Below are 27,766 nucleotides of genomic sequence, written 5' to 3'. Positions count from 1 at the left end.
CAACGTGACTTTAATGTCCAAAATAATAAAAAGCAGACTCCACATCAGATGTTCTTACTTTTTTTTTAATAAAAGATTTCTCTTTTGTGTCGTTTTTACACATTTTAAGGCATCATGCACAAAAAATAAGCCATACTAAAGGCATTATGCTCAACCGCTACCAAAAAATCCTATGTTCTAACATTTGGAGATTTGCAGTTAAAAATGTTTGTACAAATATGGCATGTAAGCTGGCATGTCAGTGAATCTCAAAGCAGAGCGTCACCTGCTTTCACAGTTTTTGTAAACATGGCTTTGAGCAAAATAGGGCTGAGGAAAAAAAACGAGAGATAAAGGGAAAGCATGCTTCAAAGTGGGGCTAAATTTCCCTGATAAGCATGCAATGCATCTGAAATCATATTTACAATGCATCATTTATATTTTTCATCAATTTAAAGTTAAGACATTAAAAGGTTTGTTGACAATAACACTTAGACTGACAAGAAAGACAGATGTGTCCATAATGATTCCCCCAACCGAGTCCCCAACACGGACATCGTTCATGTTGGTGAACGAACAAAACACTACAAGATTTTTTTTTGAACATCAAGTTTTAGATTCACAGACAAATCTTATCAGGAGGGTTTTAAAAAAGAAAATTTCAAAGAAATTAGCGTACCTCTGTTTTATTGTGATAGGTTCCAGGGTTCCCACACATTCTTAACATCACATTTAAGGACTTTTCAGGCCCAATTCCCTCAAATTAAAGGACTCAACGTGCAGAGTTTGAGTTAAAGGGAAATAGAGGTATTCAAAGGTATATGAGAACTAGCAGCTCACAGACACCAATGTAAAAGAGACAGCTTACGTGTCGAGGAGCTGAGAGACGGTGGGAGACCGTCTCTCGGCTGTTTACTTACATAAACAATTTTTTTTTTTTTTTAGATAATTAGTATATTTTCACAAAATATATTAATTCAAGCACCTACAATAACCTATTGGAGGCCCCTTTTCTCCCCTGGGAGGCCTAAGGTTTTTTAAATTTGTGTGAAACAGCCCAACTGTGCTGAAAATCAGGTTTAAAAAAAAAACTTGTAGTGTCCACCATGGCAGACATTCGGTAGGTGCCGGGAGCTTTGGCACAGTTGTGTCCAGTTGTGCTCTTCTGTGGTGCTCCGTGTGCGTTATACTATATTGAAGACCATGGAAAGATACTGTTCATATGAAACCTGGATCCAGCCGTCTTGGTCTGTATCGTACCGCCTGAACACGTCAGTCAACCTCTGTGAAAAGACAGGACAAGACATACAAATTTACTTTTAGAATATTACAACACCAAACTGCTCCAAAGTCTCAAATTCTACATCAGCATATTGTATGGATTTAATAGCATTGTTACAGTAAACGTTCATTGGTTCAAAAAAGTGCTTCACACAGCTACAGAGGGTGTGGCCAAATGCGTCCAAGACCACCCCAGAATATGTTTTTTGTCTCAGGACGCATTGAGGATGCATCTAGCTGCGTTCACACCTTTACTTATTCTGAAAAGGGTCCTAATCATCTCTTCAGAAAGTTTTAAGAACCCTTTACACATTTTTGTTGTAAATTCAACAAAATCTATCAAAAACTTGAATCTATTACTTTTAGAATTATTCAGACCCTTTGCTGTGAGACTCTTATTTGTGGTCAGGTGCATTATCTTTCTTTTTAGCATCTTTGAGATGTGTCTTAACGTATTTGGAGTCCCTGTGTGGCAAACTGACTATTGGACATAGTTTAGAAAGTCATATACCTCTGTGTATATATAAGGTCCTGCAATTAACAGTGCATGTCAGAACAAATATTGAAGCTGTTGGGCAGAAACACCCGACACGGCTCATCACCTGGTTAATACCATCCCTGTGGTAAAGCATAGTAGTGGCAGTGTCATTCTAAGGGGGGGCAGGGACAGGAAGACGGGCCACAATTAAGGAAAGAGTGAAGGCAGCATGTGAAAAAACCCTGCTCCCCAGCACATGAGACTACCTGCAGCATGACAATGACACAACTGAATCTACTGTGGGACGAGTCCCTGATTGTGCTTTAGTGGCTGAGCCAACACCCAGACTTAAACCCCCATTGAACATCCAGAGACCGAGACTTCAATTTGACAGTTCACAGATGCTTTCCATTATATATGACAGCTTGAGAGGATCTGCCAGGAAAAATAGAGTTAACTACCCAGATCCATAAGTGCAAACCTTATTGAGGCTTTCCCGAGAAGATTCAAAGCTTTAAGTGCTGCCAAAGAGGCTTCTACAAAGTGAATTAATAGCCTGGATACTTTTGAGAATGAGATCCATTTTTTATTAATTTGCATAAATGTGGCACCTGTAGTACAATACAGCACTGGATGAAGTCATCGAAGGCCACCTGTCCCTTCCTCTGGCGGTCGAACTTCTCTATCAACGTGCTGTAGAACTGGTCTGATAGACGATAACCTGCACATAACAACAAGTATGATGTTTTAAACATTTCAGACATTTGAAACATTCCGTGTACTCTCTGTAAATTTTCCATAAGTCAATGCTCACTAATCGTTTTGGTCAACAATAAGTGCTCAGCACTGTAGATTCCAGCCAGGAGCTGCTTGTCAAATACAAATAAAAGGATTTATGAGCGTGAAAGTAAAGCTTTAGCAGTGTATTTACTGCACAATAATGTATAAAGTAGTAGTTCTATAAAGAGTGTTCTAATAGCATGCTGGTCTATACAAACGCACAGAGGAATTGAAAAGACAGAATCTGACCTTCTAACTCAGAGAAATGATTAGTCATCTAAACAGCCACGCAGCCCACCACCACAGCGATTCAATGTAATTATATACCAGCATACTTTGTGTCTCACCGAATCCAGTCAGCGCCTGTTTAAGCTCGTTCTTATCAATGAAGCCGGAGTTGTCCCTGTCGTAGTTCCTGAAGATGTTCTGCCAGTCCGTGATGTACTTCCACACGCCAGCAAACTCGTTGAAGTTCACACCGCCTTTATTTTCCCTATCGAACATGGCTGAATGAAAAAGGGGAGAAATTTGAGAATAAAATGTAGTATTCACTTGATGTCTCTCTCTCTCACACACACACACACGTTTACTCAGAAGTCTAGAAGTGATGGATGAAACCTGTCATGAAAGCAATCATGCTACTACATATAGTTCAGGAAGAGACGCCTCACACTCGACTAACTCCTGTTTCATAAGACTTAAAACACCACAACAGTGGAAGAAAACAGTTTGATCCCCCTCAACTTTAATCCACTCCTCACCCCCCTGTGGTTCAATCCAATTACCTCCACACAAAGGGAGTGCTATCACAGGATAGGCTTCTTGCGGGGGGACTTTTAAACAAAATGATTTACTGAGCATGGCCCTGTGAGAACGGGAGGCAATGGAATTATAGAGATTTACTCTGCAAGTCCCACAACAAAAACATACTAGGTTATGCTATGCTATGCTACGTTATATTATATTAAGAAACAAAAGTATATTAAAAACCGGAGCGAGATATCATGTTCAAAATATCACATTGTTATGGTGGCATATTTCAAATAATTCCACAGGTAGTGTTTGTAGTTTATGTGTATAGGGAAGTTAAGTCTGACCTACAGCACTGAAGTTAAAAAGCTGCCAACAGAGAACTGAATTACACTATATTTAGACGTATTCAACATCAAATGCATAATGCAACTGCCTTGAAAGTGGAAACGGGTCAATATTTGGCATCTGAGGCCACCGACAGCTTCCTTACGAGACAAGCTTTCCCACTTCCTTCTTGGTGCGCTCTCGTCCTCCCTTTAGTGTTGACTGCAGGTTTCCACTAGAGCAACACTGAGGCCTTTGTTTGAGCCTTCAGGTTTTTTCTCAAAACGTAATTCATTTATCCGATCGTCATGGAGAGGAAACAAATAAACAAGTGTCAATCTGAGAATTTACTTACATATGATGGAGCGGACCGTCACCGGGTTGAAAGGAGTCCATGTGCCTGCAGACAGAAAGATACCGGTCACATACCAATGCAATGTGGGCTGTTTTGGTATTTGAAAACTAGAATAATCGCACTGCGGTTGTATGCCTCCACCAACAGTGCAGTTTCAGTCCACATACATTTCTTTTTCCAGACTCGTATGAGGTCACCATGAATTGTATTTTTGAAATCAAATCTTTTCATCTTTTGAATAAATTCCTAAAGGGAGACTTGAGTTCAAGAGGCCAAAACATTTTTTGAGGCTACCACAAGAATGGGAAGTACAGACGGATAGATAAACCCAAAAACATAATGCCTTAAACCATGATGATAAAAACAACTAAACTAAATCATGTGGAAGTTAAAAATACATGAGTGATAAAGGCAAACAGATCATAGAACTACAAAAGTATGAGTGAATAAAGGCTTTACAGTGCTAGAAGCTTGTCAGAGAAAATGCTGTTGTCAAAGTACAGAAGCTGAGAGGAGCTGCCGCAGCCTTAATAATTTTTTTGCAGGGGCATTTACCTCCAGATCGCAGCTTAAATTTGACAGCATCTCCAGTAAATAATCAGTTTTCTTCTCATCATGGCTTTGTCACCAGATTCTCTTAGGATCATTTCTGTGTCTCTATCTATGTTTAGGAGGGACCACTCCTGTATCTCATAATAATAATTTTGGGATATCATCTTCTCTCGGTAAACAGTTTTTTAGCCCTGGATTATTCACTTCATTATCTTGGGATAAGAAAATGGCACCATGTTAATAGTGATCTTGAGATTAACAATATTGAGAATTATATTATCAGACCAACTCTCTATTCTTCATTTGTACTGTCAGTTTGTGGGACAGAATGGACCCATAATCAAAACCCATTTGCAAAGATAGAACATTACTTGAGACGTTTTGACACGTCACACTAGGTAGTGCACTACAGTTCATTTGAGTTTCCAAATTCTATTGTTTTGATCAGGAAAGAATAGTCCTTTAGTTTTTAGTTATAGAAACAGAAAATAGTCAGTGTCCTAGCACATTTAGGGGTTTAAAAGTAATCAGCAACATCCTAAAATATTTTTTGATGTCCAATGGACACCAGTGCAAAGAAGAACAAGAACGAACAAAAAAAAGAAATACATGATCCATTTTTATCTCACATCAAAGGTCTTTCATGGAGAAGTTTTCCTAAAAAGGGAAGAAACAGACTTGAAGCCAGTTCTGTGACAAGCCCTTTTTTTCCCCAAACACAAGAGAAATAGTTATTTTTCATCTGCAGGACAAACTGCTGTCATCTATATGGCCAGAAAAAGACTGATGGGTACTGAGCTGAGCAGGGTGTCTATAATTTACAGCCTTTCTTCACACACTCAATTCTCAACACACTGAGATCTATCGGGCCATCTAAATCCTTGCTGACTCACCATCTCACTTCATTACAGAGGCCCACAGTTCACGGCGAGAAACAAAGGAGAGTGACTGAGGGAGGATGCAGAGAAGGGAGGAGACAAGAGAGAAGAAATAAGGAAAAGAGCTAGAGGGGAGATAATGAACAAAGGGAACAAAAGAGAAGGGACATAAGGAAATGGGAAGGCCCACATAACATTTGCAGATTTTGAGCCATTACTTGAACTCTTTGGCCTACTTGGGATTGCTCCCTAAAACCCTATCTGCAGCATCGTAACACCTTGTCGGCATAGTGTGGAGCCTTTTTCACACCGTGCTGTTCATGACTGCTAGATTTTCTTTTCCCTGGCTCTACCAGCAGTGAGCAGGTTTGCAGTGAGATAAAACAAGATAAGATGATTCTCTTTAAAACCGTACAACTAAATAAAAAGGTATATTTTATCTCAAACAAACTCCATAAATGATAGCCAAGATTTTGGCACAGAAATATGTCCCTGCAGTGCTTCAGAGTTCAGAGGAGATACTCAACAGTTCCACCCTCTGCCTTGGTTTGTTTTATTGATGGGTGAGGCTGTCTGGGACAGTGGGTGGAGCTGTTCTGGGACCACATGCAAAGTCCAATTGGAGACAGCGTTCAAGCCAAAATCTATACCCTGATAATGCTGCTCTCAAGCAAAAAACAAAGAGATTCATATGCGTATTGATGTGGAATCAATTTGTAGAACCCGGTCACAGAGTGCTGTGTTTTTATCTTCAGCAGTGCAGACCGATTAAAGGCTCGTCTCCCTAAGCATTTTAGAGACTGGAGAGTGGCTATGGAATTAGTTTCACTACATGTCCTCTTAGTCCCTTTTAAAACACATCAGGATGTATTAGCAGTCAGGTCTGTAAATTTGACAATTGTTGATTTGAGAATGATTTACTAACATAAACCCTGTGAGCCAACAGGAACCATAACAAAACTGATAAGAAGTTGTACAATGTCCACATTTAGGTGAGCAATTTGAGATATGGAGAACAGAAAAGTGTACACAAATAAAACTACATTAGATGGGTTATTATGTCATGGATAATGCTAAACTTGCAAATATTAATGAGCACAGAATATAGTTTTGTTGCCTCAAACAATCTAGCATATAACATAATTTCACTCCAAAATATGTTATTCTATGCTATAAATCTCAATCTCGCACAAGATTTTTCTTTTCTGTACTGAGATCTGACCATCACAGAAATCCCAGTAAAAAGTCAAATGTAACCTCAACTATTACTTTCAAGATCATGAAACTTGCTTTCTACATGTGTTTCTACATTAATTACAAACAGGAGCATGGGATTTTGTCTCAATTGTGTATAAATCTGCCTTAAATCTGCAAAATGAGCAGACAGACAGACCGCGGCTATCCGGTGTGAGGCAGTCTGTATGGTTGAGATGTTTGTGTGCATCTGATTGCCAAATGGGACAATACGAGTTCTGTCCAGTCCACACACTGCGCTCTCTCAAGAGATGGGAAGAGAGGGGCGATATAGGAGGCGAGGAGGGAGGCAGACTTGTGGAAAAACAGTGTGAACAGACTGCAATGTATACACATACATATAACAGGTTGCACTGGGGTTCAGTGAGATGCTTGTACAAATACACTTGACATACGCAAGCATAAATGGATGAACTTTTAAACACAAACCACACAAAGTAGTTTCCCGGATTTCAACCAAAACACACTAACTAAATAGTGTTTAAATTAAAAAAGTAACAGTTTAACCTCGAGATGTAAAAGGAAAAAAATACAAATCAAACATTAGGGAGGGATGATTAGTTGAAAACCTTATATCTCCGATTCCAGTATTTAAATGTATCCACATACATTAAATGCTGCATTATTGGCGAATAAGTCCCAGTTACCAGGGGATTCAAACTCATGAACTTTTTAGTCGGTGTTACTGACTATGTGCTCTGGGTCAGTTTCCACAAATCTTCTCACATCTGTAGGTAATGCCATCACATCTGCAAGACTGGGATTTTATGTCTATTCAAACTTCAAATACTTAAAAACATTTTTCGTAACACTGCTGACCAATGTTTGTTTGAAAACTCAGAGGTTGCTCTTTGGTCTAAACGGCCGTTTGTTTTGGTTTCACTTGCGATTTTTTTTAAAGGCGGGACAACACGGTATTGTTAAAGCAGAGGAGAGTTTAAGAGGAGATGCTGGTGAACTGAGAGATTGCAAAAGAACATTGACTAGCCAATGATTCAGCAGTCAGCCAGTCATTCTCAGTTTTTGTTTATGGTTTATGCCAGATAATAACCTGTGTCACATGAACCAGTAGGTTAGGAATCCAGTCAATCATGAACAGTAGATGCCGCAGACAAATTACAGGGTCTAACAGAGTGAGTGTATAAGGCATCTCATCCACTGCTAAAGTAGAAGTGGCAAAGCAGAACTGGTGATAAATAACATAAAAAATAATGAAATTGTGCCTCACCTACACCTCACTTACAAAACACTTCAAATGTAGGGTTGTCAAGGGAAGGATTGCTGAACAAGCTCCTTGACTCCTGTCATTTAACCAGGTTTGGCAATCTGCACAGCAGGCTGGTGCTCCCTCAGCCATGGTTAGTTTAGTTACATTTATCAGGAACTATTTCCAGCAAAGAGAAGAGATGCATTGCAACAGATTTACTGTAGCTAGAAGCTAATTCCGCATCTGCAGTTTCTGGGCAGGTGTCAGCTATTTTCATGGCTATTGCTACTCCAACACACTTAAATAAATAACTCAAGGAGAAGTGGATTGCACGCAGTAGAGCGCATACCTCTGCCAAGTCCCAACAGTCCCCTTGAATTAAATCAAGCCTTATAGCTAAGGCCATATTACCTTTCTCCGCTACACATTGGTGGTAGTTACAGGTTTCTAGCCCTATTTGTTACTGTACAGCGGCTGGTAAAACCTATGGCCCTATGAAACCACATTTAAATCCACTAGATCCAGATTGCTGTTTAAATCTGCACGAAATTGCACAACCATTGATACCAACCTATAAAATGTTTGATTTTTTAAAATCAAGATTCACTAATAATTCTCTGGGAAATAAAATAAAATGTTTAACAAAATGCTCTTTCTTACATTATGAAATGAAAAAAATCCTGGATCTAACCCCTGATCTAGGTCAGCATTAAAATCTAATGAATTCCTCCCTGTCTCATATTGCATCCTTCTGGCAATCCATCTGGTAGGTTTTGCATAATCTTGCTAACCAACAAACAAATGCAGATCAAAACATAACCTCAGAGGGGGAATTAATAAATCTGTGAGCACAGGAGAGTGACGGAGAGTTGGGTATGATATCCACCCACTGCTGAGCAGAGAGAGGCCAAAACATATAAAATGATGTGGCTACAAGGCAGAGCCACAACAAAAACATCCATATACACTTCAGCAGCACTGAAGCAATCACGGTATTATTGAGGATGATACACTTTCACAGCCAGGAATGATAGAGGGATGGAGAGACGGAGGTAAAGATGAAGAACGAGAGAGAGAGGGCGAAAGGTGGGGACTGAGTAAGGGAGCATAGGCGAGAGACAAAGATAGAAAGTCGCAGTGACAGGAGACAAAACCGTCCAGATGACACAGCAGGTATTGAGCTGATGCCAGTGGATGAGAAAACATGTAATTTTGTTACTTTGTAATTAAGAGAAGGCAAGTAATCATCTGCCAGTAGGAAGAGATATAAATGGAAGAGATATTAATGCTGGTTGAAAGACGACAAAAAAAATGGCATCCTGACAAAGAGCATACAGGATCAGAGGAATCCAAATGCTGGATAAAAGAGAAACTGGGTTGGAAACCGTTGAAAATACCTCATCCTGTGGGCAGATTTTTCGCTTAGAAAAATTTCTCATACGGAACAGGGAAGAGGAGGCTGACATTGATTTTAGAAATGCAAAAAAAGAAAGGTACTGATGGATGGCCGAGTACAGAATGGAGAGATAAGAAATCTAAACTGCACCTCACCAACCAGTGCCTTCCTCCTCACCGTCCGAGCATATGTGGCGACATTAGAGCGGCAACACACGGACAGTGGCAGGTCTGGCAGCTTTAGCGTGCAAACCGCAGGACAGGATGCGGCGCAGTATGTTCAGCTTCACTGGCTCTGTGTCACATCACAGTGAGCCTAATGAACTGGCGGAGAGTGAACCAGGCAACCTGCTGTTCAGTGCAGGCACATTCACAGCATGGTGTACGCAACACATCTACGTACATACAAACAAACAACACCGATAATTACACACACACGCCAAGTAAAAAACATCAAAACCAAAACAAAATAGATGAACAGAATAAGACCCACGTAGATAAACACACATTCTAATGCACGCACAAACACACACTCGCACTTATCAGTATGCTGAGCCAGAGCCGCTGTGGAGCCTGATAAAAGCTTCTTTCAGTGCTGCTGCTGGCTTCCACTCTTCTTGTTTCCTCTGGAGGTGCCCACACACACAAAAATGGGTTTTCCGAGGATCGCAATCTGCTCAACGGTCTTCAAAAGACACCCGAACAATTCAGTTATAAAGCTGATGAGGAATGAATACCTTATATTCTAATGAGAACACAAATATTAAACTGTTATAAACCAGAGCTTCAGGGCAAACTCCGCTCTGATATACAGCATATGTCTCATCCATCTTTCTCCATGTCACATTGAGAGCAAGGTCTAGACACAATGCTGGTGCAGTGTTGTGTTTATGTGGGGGCATGAACACAGTTTTTACCAGCCTGATGCCTTTTGGAAGCTCCTCTCAGTCTGAGCGAGAGCGACTTGAGCAGAGGAGATGACCTGTGACATTTAATCAACACTGCCCATCAAACTCTCTAGAAAAATCACATATTTTCTAGTTCAGGAAACCAACTAGGAACTGAACTTTTAATCCTGTTCGAATCCCTCTCCTCCGGAGCATCCTCCTGGACAGAGAACGACTCCATCACGAGAAGCTGTAATCTTTATGTTTTCTGTCCGAGTCCTTTTCATGCACATTTTTGAGATACTTTGAGACCTCTATCAGATGAACTCTCATTCAGCAGCACTCTATTGGAAAACATTCTTGAGATAGGTGCTATATGCCTGTCAAGCTTTCTATTCTCTCAAGCTATCTAGCTAATCAAGCTGGCATGAGCTTGCGTGGTATGAATTGGTTGCTGAAGCAAGTAGAGGTCATGGGAATCTGACAGCCGAAACCTGAGGTGGGTATCACATGGGCATATATGCTCTAGCAGGTTCCTGGTTTGAGTCCCAGCCAGCCGGACCATAGATTGTATATAAAGATGGCAGACATGACAGCTCCCAAAAGTGAAGCCAAAGCTTCTTGATCGCCCTCTGGTGGCTGGCTGCAGTTTAGGTCATAAACCCAGGCTATTCAGTGATAGTGGATGGGGAATGGATTAGATAAATCTTTTTCCGTCTCGTTAGGTAGTTTTTATCAAACAGATGTTCAAGTCTGCATTTTTCCAGGAAGCTTGGTTTTAATTAATTATTTGATGATATAAAAATGGGGTGAAACATAATTGTGACAGCTGAGACTGTCTTGCGATTGGTCGTATGCGTTTATCGTAAGGACATTGGCACAGAATCTGGCTCCAAATGCGCAATATGGCAGTGTTCCTATACCCAGCATATTTTGGCTTTATTTTTGGATAGTGGGAGGAAGTGAACATGCATCATCCATGTTTAAATACAGTCTATGGTCATCACAAGGGCAGTGAGGCAGCATGGAGGGTGTTCTTAGCTCCACAAACTATATCCTTTATAATGATCACTAGTTCGAGTCAATGAATCTCTAAAACAAGTCAACAAAAAAGTTACATTACAACCTTAATTAAGATATGATTTATTGCCAGACTGCTGTATTAGATTGCATTGGTTTCAGCAAAGAGTGCCTAATAAACTGCCAATGGAAAGAAACAAAAATGGAAGTGGCAGAGATTGAGAGAGTGAATAGAAAAGTTCTTTTTAAAAGAGCGACACAGATACATACCATTCGATAAGGCCTGCTGAAGCTCTGAGTCAGATATCACTCCACTTCTGTCCTTGTCAACCCTGGGGAGGAAAACACAGATTAGATAGCGCCTGCATAAACCATTTTACACACCCATGCACTCAACTGCAGCGGGCATCGGCGCTCGTCAGCTGAAACCTTATCCTCCTGAGCGCGTGTTAGTATTTCAACAGTCAACTGGGACTGAATGGAGGTCTGTGATAGAGACACACGAGGAAGCATGTCCACACGTGTCTCCCCTGAGAGCAGCTAGAGAGGCTGGGTATGTGCTTTTCAAAGTGTGAGTGTTGATCCTCAGCAAAGTGAAACTGAATGTTGGCAACTGTAAAGTTGTTATGAAGAAAAACACAGAGGGACTGGTTACATTACGTCTTTGCTCTGTCTTCACAAAAGGAGGCAAAACTATGAAAGCTCCTTTTAATATGTGAAATTGTCACTACAGAGCTGAACAAATTATTGTTTTAACTCTTATTTGTTGTCTTCTAGCTCTTACTAGTTTTGTTTTAGCTGTGTTTTCGCTCTTATTCATGTCGTTCGTGCTCTTTTTTTATTTTCAAACGTGTGTGGATTAAAGTGGTGACATATTTTCTTTTATACAATGTTATAACTTTAATTGGGATTTATGTGTATCTTCTTGTGTTTGACTAAACGTAGAAATGCTTTGTCATCAGACCAACACCCAGAAGTTAATCATTGGTAATTGTTATTTATGTGCTTACTCTTTCTTTTGATTGTTGAACCATCTAAACTTAAATACAAGTTAGCTGAACATGTAGGTTTCGAGATAAGGTTTCAAATTCTCAGCTCTATCTCAGACAGGAGTCCTTCTCTTTGTTATGGAAGGAAAAACATTAACAGGCTGGACTATGACACGCATAACAGGCTCCAAAGTTCTGAAATAATATGGGCTACAGTCATGTAGCTTAGTCAAATATCCCATGAGTCAGTTGTTCCTTAGCAACCGGCTAGGCCCAACCTATCAACACAGAGCTAAATGAATAAACACACGGTGAATACCAGCAGAGAAGAAGCGGGAGAGGAGACGGGAACCCCCCTAAGTAAAAAAAACAAAAAAAACACACACATAGGACAATCCCAGTGCCAAGTGTGTGGGTTGAGTTTCTGCTCCCAGTTGGTACGACATCATATCCTAATATCTGCAGCATTCATAGCTTTATTTACAGTGATCAGATATATGTCACTGTGTGTACCCCTCTCTTTGACTTGCTCCCAACTAAAAAAATAAAAAATAAACCTTACATAAGGAGAGCTTGTCCTCTCTCCCTGGGGAGAAACACAGCTCTCAGCATGCTTCCATAAATGAGAGCTTTGTCACAGTGGTGGTGACGAGTGGTTAGGTTAGAGCCGGGAGTGGGGTACCCAACCTTTTACAAACACCGACAGATTAACTCAAAGACGTGTAGTGTGTACATCACCTCTCCCTCGTTCTCCCCCAGTCTTCCCTCCACTGACCCATTCACTGAGTTTCAGGTAGAGTCACCTCACCAGACTTTTACGTAAAACAAGTCGTTAAAACTTTCTCTTCTAGCACAGGTGGTCTAAATTCACGAAGTCAAATACAACACTGGGAGGTAAAAAAAAAGGGCAACATAAAACACCATGGCTGAGTGGGTTACTGTGCTCAGATTTTCCCATGTGTCACTGTGTCCCATTAAGCAATGAGGTTAGAATATGGTTTCTGGAACAAAACTCGCCCTACTTTCCACAGAAATTGGTCCAAGAGTAAGAAAATGTCACCGTTGCTTCAAAGTCCAAATTAAAGCTGCATTCACAAAACCTTCCATGGAAAGCCCATTGTCCAAGAGTCAGTTTCCATTGCTACTATTTCTAGTTTCTAAGGTTCAAATTGTGAACGTAGTCCGTTTGCTTAAGAGAAGACTCACTGACACTGAAGTCACAGACAGATTCTTGAATAGAAATGAATCTGCGTTGTGGATCTAAACCGAACTTAAGCCTGAACACCTCTGCCAAGGAGGTTGTGTTTTCTACTGTTGGATGGATTATCCGAAACTTGGTGGAAGGTTGTGGTATGGGTCAGGCAATTAAATTCAGATCAGGAATTCATCAAGGGATTTTTTTTCCACTTTCTTTAACATTGTGCGATGGGGGCGTTTTGGGATATTTTCACTGATTTCCCAGGACTTAATTCATGGGTCTTGATTAAAAAGAAAAACATACTCAGAGGCCTGACATCTATGACTGTGCGCAACTTAATAAGGTTCAGTTGAATTTTTGTGGACTGTTGGGCCTTGGCGGAGGTATGCGCTCTATCAAGTGCTATTTGTTGTTGACTCGTGAAGGGATGGGTGCAAACATTTTTGTAATTCCAGCATCAAGCACCGGTAAGTTGGCAAAAGGATGAGATTGACTTCCTCGAGATTCATTCTCACGTCAAGTCATGGAATTTAATAAATAGAAGAAAATAAACAGTCAATTTAGAAACCGATTGACTGCAGTCTACTTTTACCATTCCCTGTGCAAAACACTTTAGAATGAATGACTAATCTGTCAACGTGTCAACATGTCCAGTCAGAAAAATACAGATTCATGATGAGACAGGATAAACCGAGTTCAGGGCTGTGACCTGAGCGGGTGTTCCAACAGCAGGACAGTGAGTCATAGAAGGGTAGGGGGTGTGTGCATGTGTGTGTGCGTGACACACAGACACAGAGAGACCTCCCACGTCAACTATGCTCTATTGACTCTGGTCACATGACTGAGGGAATTCCAGCACTGCTCTGCCAGATTTTCCCCAACAGGCAACATGAGGCAGCACAATGCTCATGTGAGAGACGACAGTGTACGAGTGTGTGTTCCTATTGTGAGAAGCAGAGTGATGATGACTTTGTGTGCACACAGATGTAATAGTCATCTGTTTGCGTGGCTGTTAGCAAAAGCAAAAGATATATAAAATATATACATCTGACCTAATTTCTAAGGGGGGTTTGCACCATACATAAATAATTCATTAAGCCCGTTTCAAAAGCCTTGCAATGCCTGCAGCATCTCAATGTTGTAAGAAAGCAAAGCGGGAGGAGGAAAAAAAAAAAAATCCTCTGCAGTATTACATAACTGTATAGTTAACTATTAGCAGGGACCAAAGCATTTCAAGTGTTTCCCTCCTTGCCTACAACCACCGTGACCTTCTAAGATGCTGCTGACACACTTTTGACTCAGGCTGTGGTGAAATGGATGACAGTGAATGGTTGAACGCCGCCACTGAGACTAAACGGTGACAGAAAACAACACAGGTTACAATAGATATGATCTTAGTATTGAAGATCTGCTCTCTGGCATTCATGTCAGCCTGTACACTGCGTCATATACACCTACAACTGGCAGGTTTCTGAAGGGAACCCCATCTTGAAAGGGTTTTACTATGCTGACTGGGAAGAGAGGCGATAGTAGAAGAAAGCATTAATGAAATATTTCCCTTTTTATATGTGTATTAAAAGGAGAAATCTTGAATTGTTGCAGGGAGATCAGGGTAAGAGGCGTTCAAGGACTCCTGGAGGTCCTTGGAGCCCAGTTTTGGACACTGGTGAAGGGGGAGATGGGTTCACTGGTTGAACGCCAACAAGAAGACAACTGAGCTAAAGTAATGCACCGATATGTAACGCGACCTGCTGAGTGACGTGTAGCGGCTGTGGGCCGCGTTGAGCACCGGGCGGCAGATGTTTCCAGGAAGCTGCGAGGAAACACGAGAGCTGACAAATCCCTCGTTTCACTGCGGAGCTCCGCTGTCACTCACACACACACACACACACACACACACACACACACACACACACACACACACACACACACACACACACACACACACACACACACACACACACACACACACACACACACATACTCATGAGGAGTAAAGACACAACCGTGAAGACACACACACAGCCCCCCACCCCCACACACACACGCGCGCACACGCACACACACACACACACACACACACACACACACACTCTGTCATTCTGCCGACACACACAGCGAAGCACAACCCGCCCTCAGCGCACTCACCTCTGGAAGATATTCCACAGGAAGCCCTGGTCCGGGGGAGCGTTGTTCTGCATTGGAGCTCTGTACGGACTGTGATACGCCATTTTTGTTGTTTTTTTAACCAAAGAGCCAGGCAGGAAATGCTTGAGAGAGTCAGACCGACACACTGCGTCTCTCCTGCCGCCGGAGTTTGTAGTTCGAGTCCCTGAGCAGCAGCAGCAGCTTCTCTCCGCCAGCGACGCGCCCGTCCGACGTCAAACGCCCGCCTTCTCGCGCACAGGGGCGTGGCCAATCACTGACCACTACCCTGAAGGAAAGTGACGTCACGCTTTCCTCTCCTCACTCAGCGGAGTAAAAATAGAAAAGTTTATAAAAAGAAAAGAAAAATTAGTCAGACACTATTCAGTTTGATATTCTACAAAACAAAAGTGATCAATACCATAACAGCTTGTAACGAATTAATAATAGAAACCAACTGGAATAGAGCATAATCTGTTTTCCCAACAAAAAACAAAAACGAAAACAGTAAAACAGAATTGTTGTTCATTTGCACAGAGACTTTAAATAGTTCAGAGCTACAGGCAGTCAAGCCAGTTTGCAGCTTTATGTATTGTAACTATGTCATTAGGCAGGGAGGTTTCAAGGGACTTTCGGGGCCCCAGGCAATAAGGATCTGGGGCAAAAGGGACGTGTGGCATCTTACATCAAATGAAACCAATCTCTGCCACACATGATACCAAATGATCCCAATCTTCAAACAATTACATAAGTATCAAAATGATAAAACGTGCAAACAATGCTTAGACATAAATCATTGTAAAGTAGTCAAGTTTGAGTAGACTGTATCTAATTCAATAAATATAAAGGTATTTTACCAAAGTACCAAACTATAGATGCGATGAAGGGGATATTTAAAAGCAGTGGGGGGTGAGTACAATGTATGCTGTAGCCATTGTGTAAATAAAATGGAAATACAAGTACACATATAAACTGTTGAAAAAAGAAAAATCTACATTTTTATTTTTACACTAATGTAACATTAGTGTAAATTGATCACTTCTCCGAACTTTGAATGCATCATTTCCTGAATACTATTTTCTAATAGTTCATGAACGCATCACGTTCAAAATGATGAATGTTTAAATCTGATTGGTCCGCTGTGATTGGAGGCGGGGAAACTGCAGCGCACTTTCTTAACTTTTCATATTTTACACTTTTATAAATTCATAAACTTTTACATTTTCCCCCTCATTGCGTCTGATATTTACAGAAACGTGGAATAATGTTTTACTATCCAAATGTCCTCCACCGTCACACCGGATGTTTCTCCACTATTTGGTGAGTTTTTAAACAAGCTAGTTAGCTAGTAGCTACGAAGCTAGCGAGCCTGACAAGACACGACAGAGATAACCTGTGAGCTAAAGTTTATTAAATGTCATAAATGTGTTTTGTTGTCCAGGTTAGCAGCCACCAGAGGCACCAGGGTGACTCGCAGAGAGCTGCTCAAAGTCAATGTCAAGCTAACATGGTAAGAAATGGCTAATGCTAACCTGTCTCTCTGCTTGAATAATAAGGTAGATCAGATAAAAGGTGCAATTTGTTTTTGTGTTGTAAATCAGTAACATTAGCTAACATGTTCATTCATCATATTACTCAATAATTAAGAAAAGATAGATACTTTTGTTAATGTTCATCTTATGCAGAGAAAGGGAGGTTAGAGGTGGCCTGAAGATAATACCCCCTCTTTGCTCTCCTACTTTCAATAGCTTATATGCAGCCTATATTAATTTAAACATTTAGTTATTTATGTTGACATATTCAATGCATTTTTAACGCATTTTGATCAATGTTTACAGCGGGGACATTCTGGGCTACGTGACAGCTCAGGTTCCTCCATCGCAGCCCAACCTGCCGATGCCTCGCTTCTCTCTCTACCTGTCGTCCCAGCTGCAGTATGGAGTGGTGGTCGTCTACCACAGCCAGTGTCGCTTCCTGCTCGGTGAGAGAGACGGAGCGAGCAGGAATAGAAAGGCCAGGAATAGAAAAATCACAATCCAGTCACAACTCTCCTCTTATCTACATTGTTGACACATCATACGCTGTGACTTCCTGCTATTGTAGGTGAAAGAGACGACAGTAAGAGGAAGAGAGAGAAACAGAGAGACTTTTTGTGCAATATAAAACCAACATACTTTACACTATGGCTGTTTCCCAAATTAACCACGTTACCGTTGACCCAGATTCCAGTAAAGCTGGTTGAAAGCTATATTATCAATCACAGCTCAACAGTCTCTATTCATCTGGTTCTAAATTACACCGATATTGCATGTGACAGATTCATGATCATGCAGTCTTTATGTTTGATTAAAATCTGTGAAATACAGTGCAGGATCATAAGCAGATCTAGATGCCAAGGGGGTCTTGGATTCATCAGTGCCTTGCATTTAATTTCATCCATCTGTAAAATACAATACAACCATAAATCATGAGATAATTCTGACATAAAATCTAGAATAGGGTTTAGTTTTCAATAACCAATCGATAAGTTTGTGCATAAGAAGTGCTTATAAATTATGATAAATGCTGAAAACAATGTAATTACAGAGACGCCTTATTTCATTCAGCGCCTCCTCTTGTGTAGAGCGGAAGCAGAATGTACACATTTGTCATGTCAGATATTTTAAAACTTGATTTATGTGTGATAAATCTTCTTGCAATACCAAGACTTCTGTGTGAAATCCCCTTTTTTCCAGAGGAGATCCAACAGACCATCGACCGCCTGCTGCGTGCTAAGAGATGCTCACGCATTGACATGGCTGAGTCTGACAGGTATGCACACACCAAGGGGAAAATACACAGTGGAAGGGTGTTTTGTAGCTTGGGGAACATTTTATGCAAAACTGTGCAGAGCTTGTGTGTATTTGTGGAAGACTGAGCTATATTTATTTTGAATATTTTTGGTAGTAACATTGGTGTGTCATCCTCTTTCTTTATCCGACAGGCTGGCCCTGAATGTGCCTGACAGCCTGTACCTGATGGAAGAGGCAGAGGGAGCTCAGGACCCCTTCTTCGGTCTCATGGAATCAGACCAACTCCTCAGCCCCTATAAAATACTCCAGGTACAATTTACAATTTATGCACCAGTACAGCCATATGTTGTATGTGTTTTTGTGGCTCTGAAGACCAGATAACTTCACAGGCTGTGTAACCTAATGTCTAGTGTAGCACAAGATCCCCATCCCGACCCCATATAATACATCTTTAAATGCCTTAGACAAACTGCAGATTCCAGGATTTCATTCCCACATCTGAAGAACAGTTAACTAATGAGAGAGGGCTTCTTATCTAACTAGATTTATGACTTTTGGCTCTTCTCTGACATAAATGCTTAAACCTTTGATGACCAAAACAGCAGTAAATTTGTCATCAAATACAATTGGATAGCAGTAAGTCGATTACTCAGACTGTATTTAGCACACACAACATGAGCCATCAACTCCTGTATGTGACTTATTGCTTCATTACCTTTCATACACAAGTTTAGGTCACTCTCAATCTGCTATTTTTGCATGATATCTTCCATACAAACCCTTTGTATTGTCCGACAGAGTAAATCATAGCAGATAGCTTTTACTTACTCACACAGTTCCGGCTGCTGCAAATCTGGCTGACATGTCTGAACTTTGTCCTCCTTGTAATCTTTTCCTGTGGAAATACCACATGTGATTTAGATTTAGCTCAGCACCAAGGGTTTCTTAAGGACAAAGAATGGTTTCGAAATGTCAGAATGACATTTACATTGCACTGGGACAATAATATATATTTTATGGTTTACTATTTTAGAGTTTAGCTTCCACATGGTAAATCAGAAACCGCTACATGTTGAGATTCAATTTCCTATTCACTATTCTAGACATAATATATCAGATATATCATGTTGTCACCCTATACAGTTCACCACAGAGCAGCTTTTGGTACATGGAGGCAAAAGAAGGAAAAAGAAAACATTTTTCTTTTGAAACAACCCTAACCTCATGTTTTAACACAATTTGGTCTTGAAACCATTTTTCTAAAGACTCAGTTCACACTCTAAAATCATACAAAAAGGAAAATAAATCAGTTTAACTGTATGAAATGTTTGTAATGTTTATTTATTTGTAGACTGCATTTACGAGTGAAGCTGTGGGTTCACAGCACTCCCTGGTGCCCAGACCCCGCACCACACTTGACAACGAGGGTAAGACATAATTTGAAAGATTTTAGCTCTGTCTTATTGTGGTGGCAGCTGATCATGGATTATGATTACAAGACTGCTTGATATACAATATGCCTACTCACATATTCTACCATGACTGGCAATAACTCCTCCATTTCAAATGTCATTGCGGCTCCCTTAATCTCAATCAGACAATTTCTTATGTATGAATATGTTTCTACGTTTTTTTCCCCTGTTAATAGGGCTTTTTTGGTAGTTTTTCCCTTGTTGAGGGTTAAAGACAGGGGATGTCGCACCTTGCTTAATATAATTTTACTTTGTGATATTGTGTTAAAATGCATCAGTCGAGGATAAAGCCAGACCCAGAATTCATTCTCCTGGCTATTTTTTCCCTTGGCACTATCATTCAAGTGCCACAAACGCAGGGGAATCTGACTTGACGCTCACATCCCTCTTGTGCTACAAACATTTGTGGCTCTGAATTCCTCCTGCTGTGTTAAACCAGGTTTCAGGTCACCCTCAGTCGCCATCACGCTGAGAGAGAAGGAGCAGTTCGTCATCACCACTGCTGAGGTAACCTCTTTTTTCAGAGTCCAGAGACACGAAACATCACAGTCATCATTTTTAGATGTAGCAGGCTTAATATGATATGAGAACATAACAGCAGGGAACGCACCAAATTTGAAAATCAAAGGACATAAAGACAACAGAAATTTCTCACTTTTATCAGTGGGATGATGTAGTGTTTAATTCCACTGAGTTTTGCTGGAGGTTTGTGTTTTTCACTGCTTAAGAAATATATCTATGAGAAACAAATGTTGAATAAAGTCCATTAATTTTGTAAATGGTAAATGCAGTGACATTAATGGTGGTGGGGAATGTGGAAGTAAAATACCTGATGCCTAACTGGTTGTTTTGAATTCACTGCTCAGCACGCACAGTGCTTAGGAGAAAGCAGAAGTACATTATCTTAGTCATATAAACACAGCTGTTTTACAACAGTAAATCTCCTACACTGCTGCACTGTCAGCCTCCTTACTGCTTCACTTAATGACTCATTATTCTCCTCCTGAAGCATCATGAGCAGATGAAGGCTGTTTTGACTTGATAAGATCTGACTTAATTACATCAGCTTCCACTCCGTTCCTTCACAGAGACGTGTGGCTGACTTCTCTTGTTGTCCTCTTCTGCCCTCCACTTGTCCACTTGCCCCATGGGTTTATTTTCACTTTGCATTCAAAAATTAAGCAATTTCTTTAATTGGTAGTCTCTTCTTGTTGTCTCTGTTTTTTACTGCTCAGTTCAGTCAAGTAAGATGTATTTGTATAGCACATTAACAACGACAGGAGTTGAGCCAATGTTCTGTACAAAAAGGATAAGAGTGCAAAGATATAATTAAAATATATGCAAGAGAAAAACAGTGAAAGACACTGAAGATGAGTCAAAAATAAATGAAATAACGCAAAAAAAAATGCAGGCTGAATTAAAAGCAAGAATGGTAAAACTTCTAACTTATACATTTTCAATAGTGGGACAAGACATAATGTGGAGTTTGCCTATATTATCCACCTTTATTGCTTCTGTTTTTCAGCCTTATTCATATCTTGACATTTCATTCTGTGACTGTCTTCCTCTGTCTGTATCAGAATTTCGAGGGAGAGGATCTTCCTGAGGTCACAGACAGAGAGATCGACTTGCTGATGGATCAAAACGACCAGTTCTGTAAAGGTGTGTGTTTCTATCTCAACCATTCATCACTCCGTGAGCACTGCACATGTATGTTAGCAGGTTAGTGTAACTCAGAGGGTGTTTTCACTGCCAGGAAAGAAAAGATTTTCATTTCAGTGTCATGTGTGAATCCGGCCTTGCTTTGAAAAGATAAGAAAGAATATCCCACCACTGTTTACCCTAAGTAGTTTTTTAATGTAAGTAGCACATGTTGAGTCAAGTAGAGTTTATTTAGCTGTGTATTCACTTCCTGCGTAATAACAGCAGTAAATGAGTAGCAAGCTGGATTTGTTACAGTTTGGTATAACCGTGTAAACCAGTTTGTCGTAAACGTTTTGCTTATTTATATCTATGTGTTGTATGTAAATATCTCACTTTGTTTCTCTGAACATTATTTACATGTGTGCTCAACAGAAGTGGAGCAGCAGCGGAGCAGGGAGAGAACCAGGGAGCTTGAAGGAACCATGTCCTCTTTTGACCAGTGAGTCTTGTAGAGAAACTTTAAACTGACCAATGATTGTCAGTCCCACAGTACTTGGTATATAACAGAACTGAGAGCTTCAAAATCACCTCTGATAGCTAATTAAAGCTCATTGCATGTATGTTTGGTATTGACCTGGCCACAATGACTTCACAGTTCCAACAATGAAACATGGAGATTGGAGTGTGCGTGTATATTACACTATATCTGTACACCATTAGGAGAATAGTGCCTGTGTAAATCCACAGATACTCCCTTCTCTCTCCAAGCAGTACCCAAGGTCAGGTTATAGATAAAGGTGCCAACCAACAGTACATTGTAGTGTCTACGCTCAGGGACTTTCATATCTAACTCAGATGCCCCAGACAGAGACACCAGTGGCAAGCTGTAAGGACACAATGTGATTTAGTAAAGCATGCTTTAGGCTTAACTATCCAATAGGATGTGAACACCTACATGTAACATAGAGAGTGACAGCAATTCAAGCCATTCATGGATGTGCTGTTAGAATAAGTAGAGGGAGATATACTGGGATGCTGTGGGAGACATCTTCAGACTCTGGGGTGACAATTGCTCATGTTAGTCTGTTTGCGTTTGAATATTGTTTCACCTTCTGGTCTCCTTGATGCATCAGGTCTACATTAAACTCTTCTGCATAAGAGATCAGCTGCTGCCTGAGTTCTCCTTTCACCAGCTTCCAGAAAAGTTCCATAACAACCACGATCCTAAATGCACTGTAAAAGTGATTCAGAGTCTAAACATTTTGATCACACTTCTCCGTCACTACGATAGATGTCAATCAATTGTAGTCCAGTTATTTCTGACATCACAAAAAGCGAAGACGAGGGGAGTGTGTATGAAACTGTGATGTATGTGAAGATTGGCTGTTGTTAAAAAAGTCCACAAAGTTCTTGCTCCTTTCTGTTTGTGTTCTGGGACTGGGCTCACTAGCAAATTACAATAACGTTAGTTAATGTACGTTAACATGTTATTAATGCAGAAGTAGCTCAGAGGAGTGAGTATGTGTATTCAACACCCATAGATCTGAACTGACTTTATAGGGTTTCCAGGAAGACATTAAACAAGTGACTAAATCTTATTCATTATTAAGATTTTGTTTATTGTGTAACAAGCTAAATAAATACATTTGGTATAGTGTGTGTTTACTATAAGCATGTGTGTGTTCTTGTTTCAAGGTTGAATAAAACAGCAGTGAGAGGAGAGCGGGACAGTGTGTTCCTGCTGGATGAGGAGTCAGGTCAAACTGTGGACGTTACTCTGGCACCTCATGGCCTAGAGATGACTCCACTGCGGGTTGCTATGCCAACCCCAACCTCTGGGGCATCTAGGACAGAAGGAGACCAAGAGACAGAACATTCAAATGAAGAGGTGATGCTGTCTAGTCATGAGATTGTTCAGTATTTACTGTCAGATAATTCAGACCATATAAACCTCCAAACATATTTGGTTTTCTCTTTAACTTTGTCTATTGAGGACCAGAATAACTAATCATAAAATAAAATAAAATGTGTAAATCTATAAATAAATAGATTACATTAAAAAAGTAATTGATTGTTTGATATTTGAATGGGCAATAAAAAGAGGGATTATAAAAAGAACTTGTTAATTATTAATCACCAATAAATTGTTCAAATGAAAAAAATAATTAAAATAATCAAGTATATAATTTTTAAATATCTTAATGAATCAATAAATATGAATTAACATATATATTTTAACATTTAAAAGAGAAAAAATCAGAAAGTGAAATGATACTAAATTCAATTAAATACAAAATATTAAAGATAAAATGAATGAAAACCTTTATAACTATATACATGTGGTCTTCCATAGCTGTCAAACGCTAACACAAAGTAAACAATGACAGTGACAGAGTTGTCATCGGCTTGATTTACATTCCACAGAGTGACTCATGAGAAGCTTTTTGTGTTTGGTTTGGACACATGTAATGGAAAGAACATGTGGGTGTGTCAACACACAGATTATAATTTCCAGTATGTGTCTACTAGTTGTGATGTCCTTTCACAGACCCAGTGCTGTACACAGGTCGTGTAAAGACGCTCTGTGTTTCTCTCCCTGCCATCAGATCAGGGTCTGTCCAATCAGGAAACCTGCTGGAAGTCGCAGGCGTCAGCTGATCTTTGCAGACCCTCAGGTCCAGATATCTGACAGAGCAATGAAGGAACAGATTGTAAAACCACTGGCCGAGACACTGGATCTGGTACAGAAACACACTGGGATTGTTTCACTCAGCAATACAAATTACAGTCAATGAGCACTTTATTAGGGACGACTGTGCTAACACACACACACACACACACACCGTTTGTAGTCTATATATTGTACGGTACATAGACTGGTTATAAATTGTTTCACAATACTGCAGCTCTATCCCTCGGTTGTTACTGCGCAAACTGGCTCTGTCATTTGCGCAATATGGCAGTGTTGTTATCTGGGATATTTTGGCTTAATTTCTGGATAGTGGGAGGAAGAGTAGACGTGTCGTCCATCTTTATATACAGTCTTTGGTCACTAATAAATACACATTGAAGAGGATCAAAGCTTCACGGACACTGAACAACTGATGATCAAAGACTGAACCTTCAAAGTGTCTCTTCATCAGGGTGTCAGTTAATTAAACTCCAGTTGTCCACTGGAATTGTAATCCATTGTTTTTATTGTCCTCCCTCTTTCCTTCTACTCTTCATTCCTTTCCTCTTTCATTTCCTCTGAGACACCATCATTACCTTTTACACCTCTACTCTGTGTGCTTCTGTTTGAAACTGCTGCATCACTTTACTATTGTGTTTGTTTCTCTCAGTCGAGTGTGTTGCTGAACTTGACCAAGTGGGCCACACCTGCTCAGCTCTTCAGCGCCCCCTGTGAATGTCAGTACCATGTGCAACGATTCACCTGTAAAATCATCTGTGCTATTGACTATAAATCTTTTTAGACGTTTTTCTTGAATAATGAAATCCTGGATGGATATATGGATTAAAGAATACTGTTAATGAGGTCAGAACAAAGAGGGAAGACAAAAAGAGGAGAAATTATGTAAATGATAAAGAAAGAGAGACCAGTGAGATGTGTGAAAAAACCTGATCTAAAACAGGCAGGGAGCAGAGCAGACCTGGTGGGAGGCTTTTCAACAGGCACCAGTGTCTTTGTCCATAATGGGCCAGGTTAAATACTGAAACAATATGGTGGCTGGATACAGGCTACGTCTTTATGGTTGTGTCGTGTAATGAAAGGTTTCCTAGGAAGGGTAAAAAACACCAAAAACGTTCCGTGTCATAATCAAGGGATTTGTACTGTACCTACCAAAGTACCCCCAAAAAATAGAAGTAATATGGTTGGAAACCTTGAAAAGTTGGGGGGGAAACGTCAAAATCTGGTAAATTTGAGATCTTCATACGTGAGGCAAAGTAGATGATCTGAGAAAAAGTATTTCATGTTTTTACCAAGACAAATTAGCACACATTTCCATAAGGAAATATACTGTTCATGTTGCAGAAACTCAACCTGCGACCTCTGTGTTTTTAGAGACACTAGAACAGAAGTCATCAGGAGGTTTGTAGATGTTTTCTAATCAGCGACGACCTTGCAGAGCCTCTGAAACGTGTTATTAGTATTGATTACAGCTCAGTGAACAGCACTGACTTCCAACAAACTCATCACTTCAGCTCTTGTGCAGAAAATACAAAATGGTGACCAAATTCCCCGTCCACAGCCCTCCCTCATGCTGACCTCCAGTTGCTATGGCAACAGTGTGCCTTGCTCACTGCCCTGCCTGTGCATGGGAAAAACCAAAGTGGGGAGATGGGGGAGGAAGAGGAGGCGAGAGGGGAGTCTGAGCAGGAGCAAGAAATACTGAGGCACTCAAGCATGAAGCAGGTGGGTTCAACCAACTGAAGTCTTCTTTGTTGTCTTTCAGGTCGTCGTCTGATATCCACATAAATGACCTAAAATCAAACACAGTATCTGGGAGGGCGAGCTGATAAATAATCTCACCAAATTCCACTTTTGCTTGGATGCCTGTATATGAGGCAGCACTTGTGAGGCTATCGCTGGAATAATGAAGGTTACGCAGCTCGCCTGCAGTTGTATCCTGCCAACTGAGTGTGTTCAGTTCAGTGGTCAGACAAATTAGATTATAAACCTTGTGTCTGTGTCACGAAGCTCTGCCTCTCCCTCTCGCTTTTAGATATCCAGTGAGTCAGGACTGCAACCCGCTGATGGCTCATGTAAGAACTCTTCCTCTCTCTCTCTCTCTCTCTCTGACACTAAATTAGTTTTTCAAATCCTGATACACAAATTGTTCATTTCAAGCTGTCAGCGATTCATTGTGTGTTTCTTTGTTTCTTCGTGTGTAAACAGCTGTATTAGATGTGATCCTGGACATTTCCAGAGAGGACAAGTCTGTAAGCGATGTGATCACCCCTGTTGGGAGATGGTGAGTCTCTTGATGTTTAGACAGACGGACGACTTAATGGATAAAAAGATGGATCAATGTGTGTGTGCTTGTGTGCAGGTCTCCGCAGGAGGACACTCGGCTCCTAATGGAGCCTATAGCAGAGGAGAACATTGAAATGCCCGAGGCGCAGACTGACACAGAGAGCAGGGACATGCTGAGGTGCCTCAGACACACACACACCTTAGTGAAACCATGACTTTCCTCCACATTCACAAGTGCACAAACACAGTGTGAGCGCTTCAACACTCAATAACGGAATCTTTATTTATAACAATACTAATAGTTTGAATCATACCATGCACTTCTCACATTGCTCCTCTCTCTCAGCTGGATCTCCTCCGTCCTGCAGAGGTTTACTGAGGTCACCTTTGACTCTCTGCTGCCCCCTGAGGCTGACCGCACCACTGCAGCTCACACGCTCTACAAACTGCTTGGTGAGGAAATCGACAATCAGCTACTAATATTTTTTCAAGATAAAACAAGATGTTGACTGGAGAAGCAATGGAGCTGTTAATTTGCACATCAGAGAAGTTTTTGTCAGTTGAAGGTGTACTTGACTGTCTTTGCATCCTATGAAAATACAGATGACACTGATTTAATCTGAAGCTTCACATTGATGCTTCTCCTCCTCAGAGCTGCTCTCTGCCAGACACGTGACCGTCCTACAGACTGAACCCTACAGCAACATGACCATCAGCTCTGCCTGAGACTCTGACCTCTGCAGTTATCCACACTGAGGCCTCACGTAGACAGAATTAGTTCCTATGCTCGTTTTGTTGAATCCTGTCAATTTTTATTCTTACACATGACACAGTGACAAATGAGATCATCAGTTCTAACACTGATACGTTTACTTGCGTTTGTTCTTTTTTAATCCAATGTTTTATATGAATTTTAACATTGAGGCATATTAATTAGCTTCTTTCCAGTGTTATTTTTACATTTTTAAAGGTTTTTAACCAATTTTTCTATGGTTTGGATTTGTTCATGTTATGAATTTCAACATTTTACACATTTTAATGGTGTTTCCAGATCTTTACATGTTATTGTTGACGTTTTTAAAGTCTTAATGAAGTTGTAGGTTCTATTTTGTGGTTTCTTACCTCACAATTTGTATCTGCTGTGTGAATTTTTAGCCTTTTAATTATTTTAAGTTGCATTTCTATTAAAGGTTTTCATTCTCAGTGGAACATATGATCTTTGACTTTTCTCAAGCTCTACACATACTCAGAGGGTTAATTTGAATAAAACTTAGGTTTGTGATGTTAGTTGAGTGTCAAACACGGTGATAATCCTCAGTGAGCTCAAGTGTGTTTAGTAATCTTGATCCATGATGAATACCAGAATATTGGCACCGAAGATGAGGCTTAAAATGTAGTTCTTCTTCTG

The 27,766-nt window shown here is 40.4% G+C and overlaps 2 protein-coding genes across 4 annotated transcripts; one reads left to right on the top strand and one right to left on the bottom strand.

The window, feature by feature from the left end:
• Positions 1-49: 49 nt before the first annotated feature.
• On the bottom strand, positions 50-15,741 carry pdcd6 (programmed cell death 6). Of its 2 annotated transcripts, none has more exons than XM_035142592.2 (6): positions 15,479-15,741; positions 11,414-11,475; positions 3,951-3,995; positions 2,854-3,024; positions 2,350-2,459; positions 50-1,262 (listed from the first exon to the last, which is right to left on the bottom strand). In XM_035142592.2, exons 1-6 carry the CDS (start codon positions 15,559-15,561, stop codon positions 1,164-1,166), a joined length of 570 nt encoding a protein of 189 aa, XP_034998483.1. In that variant the 5' UTR covers positions 15,562-15,741; the 3' UTR covers positions 50-1,163. The 2 variants fall into 2 exon arrangements, with proteins under 2 accessions (XP_034998483.1, XP_034998485.1); XM_035142594.2 differs by having other exon boundaries at positions 2,866-3,024; positions 15,479-15,738.
• Positions 11,531-27,498, top strand: rec8b (REC8 meiotic recombination protein b). Of its 2 annotated transcripts, none has more exons than XM_047337861.1 (18): positions 11,531-11,696; positions 16,917-16,985; positions 17,314-17,456; positions 18,211-18,286; positions 18,459-18,576; positions 19,619-19,694; positions 20,179-20,246; positions 21,320-21,401; positions 21,816-21,882; positions 23,079-23,271; positions 23,990-24,124; positions 24,725-24,791; positions 25,634-25,797; positions 26,108-26,147; positions 26,281-26,356; positions 26,435-26,536; positions 26,705-26,811; positions 27,011-27,498. In XM_047337861.1, exons 3-18 carry the CDS (start codon positions 17,372-17,374, stop codon positions 27,082-27,084), a joined length of 1,530 nt encoding a protein of 509 aa, XP_047193817.1. In that variant the 5' UTR covers positions 11,531-11,696; positions 16,917-16,985; positions 17,314-17,371; the 3' UTR covers positions 27,085-27,498. The 2 variants fall into 2 exon arrangements, with proteins under 2 accessions (XP_047193817.1, XP_034998482.1); XM_035142591.2 differs by lacking the exon at positions 11,531-11,696 and adding an exon at positions 16,531-16,795.
• The last annotated feature ends 268 nt before the right edge of the window (positions 27,499-27,766 follow it).

This window comes from Hippoglossus stenolepis, chromosome 19 (assembly GCF_022539355.2).
Source record: "Hippoglossus stenolepis isolate QCI-W04-F060 chromosome 19, HSTE1.2, whole genome shotgun sequence".
Lineage (NCBI taxonomy): Eukaryota > Metazoa > Chordata > Actinopteri > Pleuronectiformes > Pleuronectidae > Hippoglossus > Hippoglossus stenolepis.
Note: the sequence above shows the minus strand (reverse complement) of the source record. Positions and strands in the feature narration are given on the sequence as shown.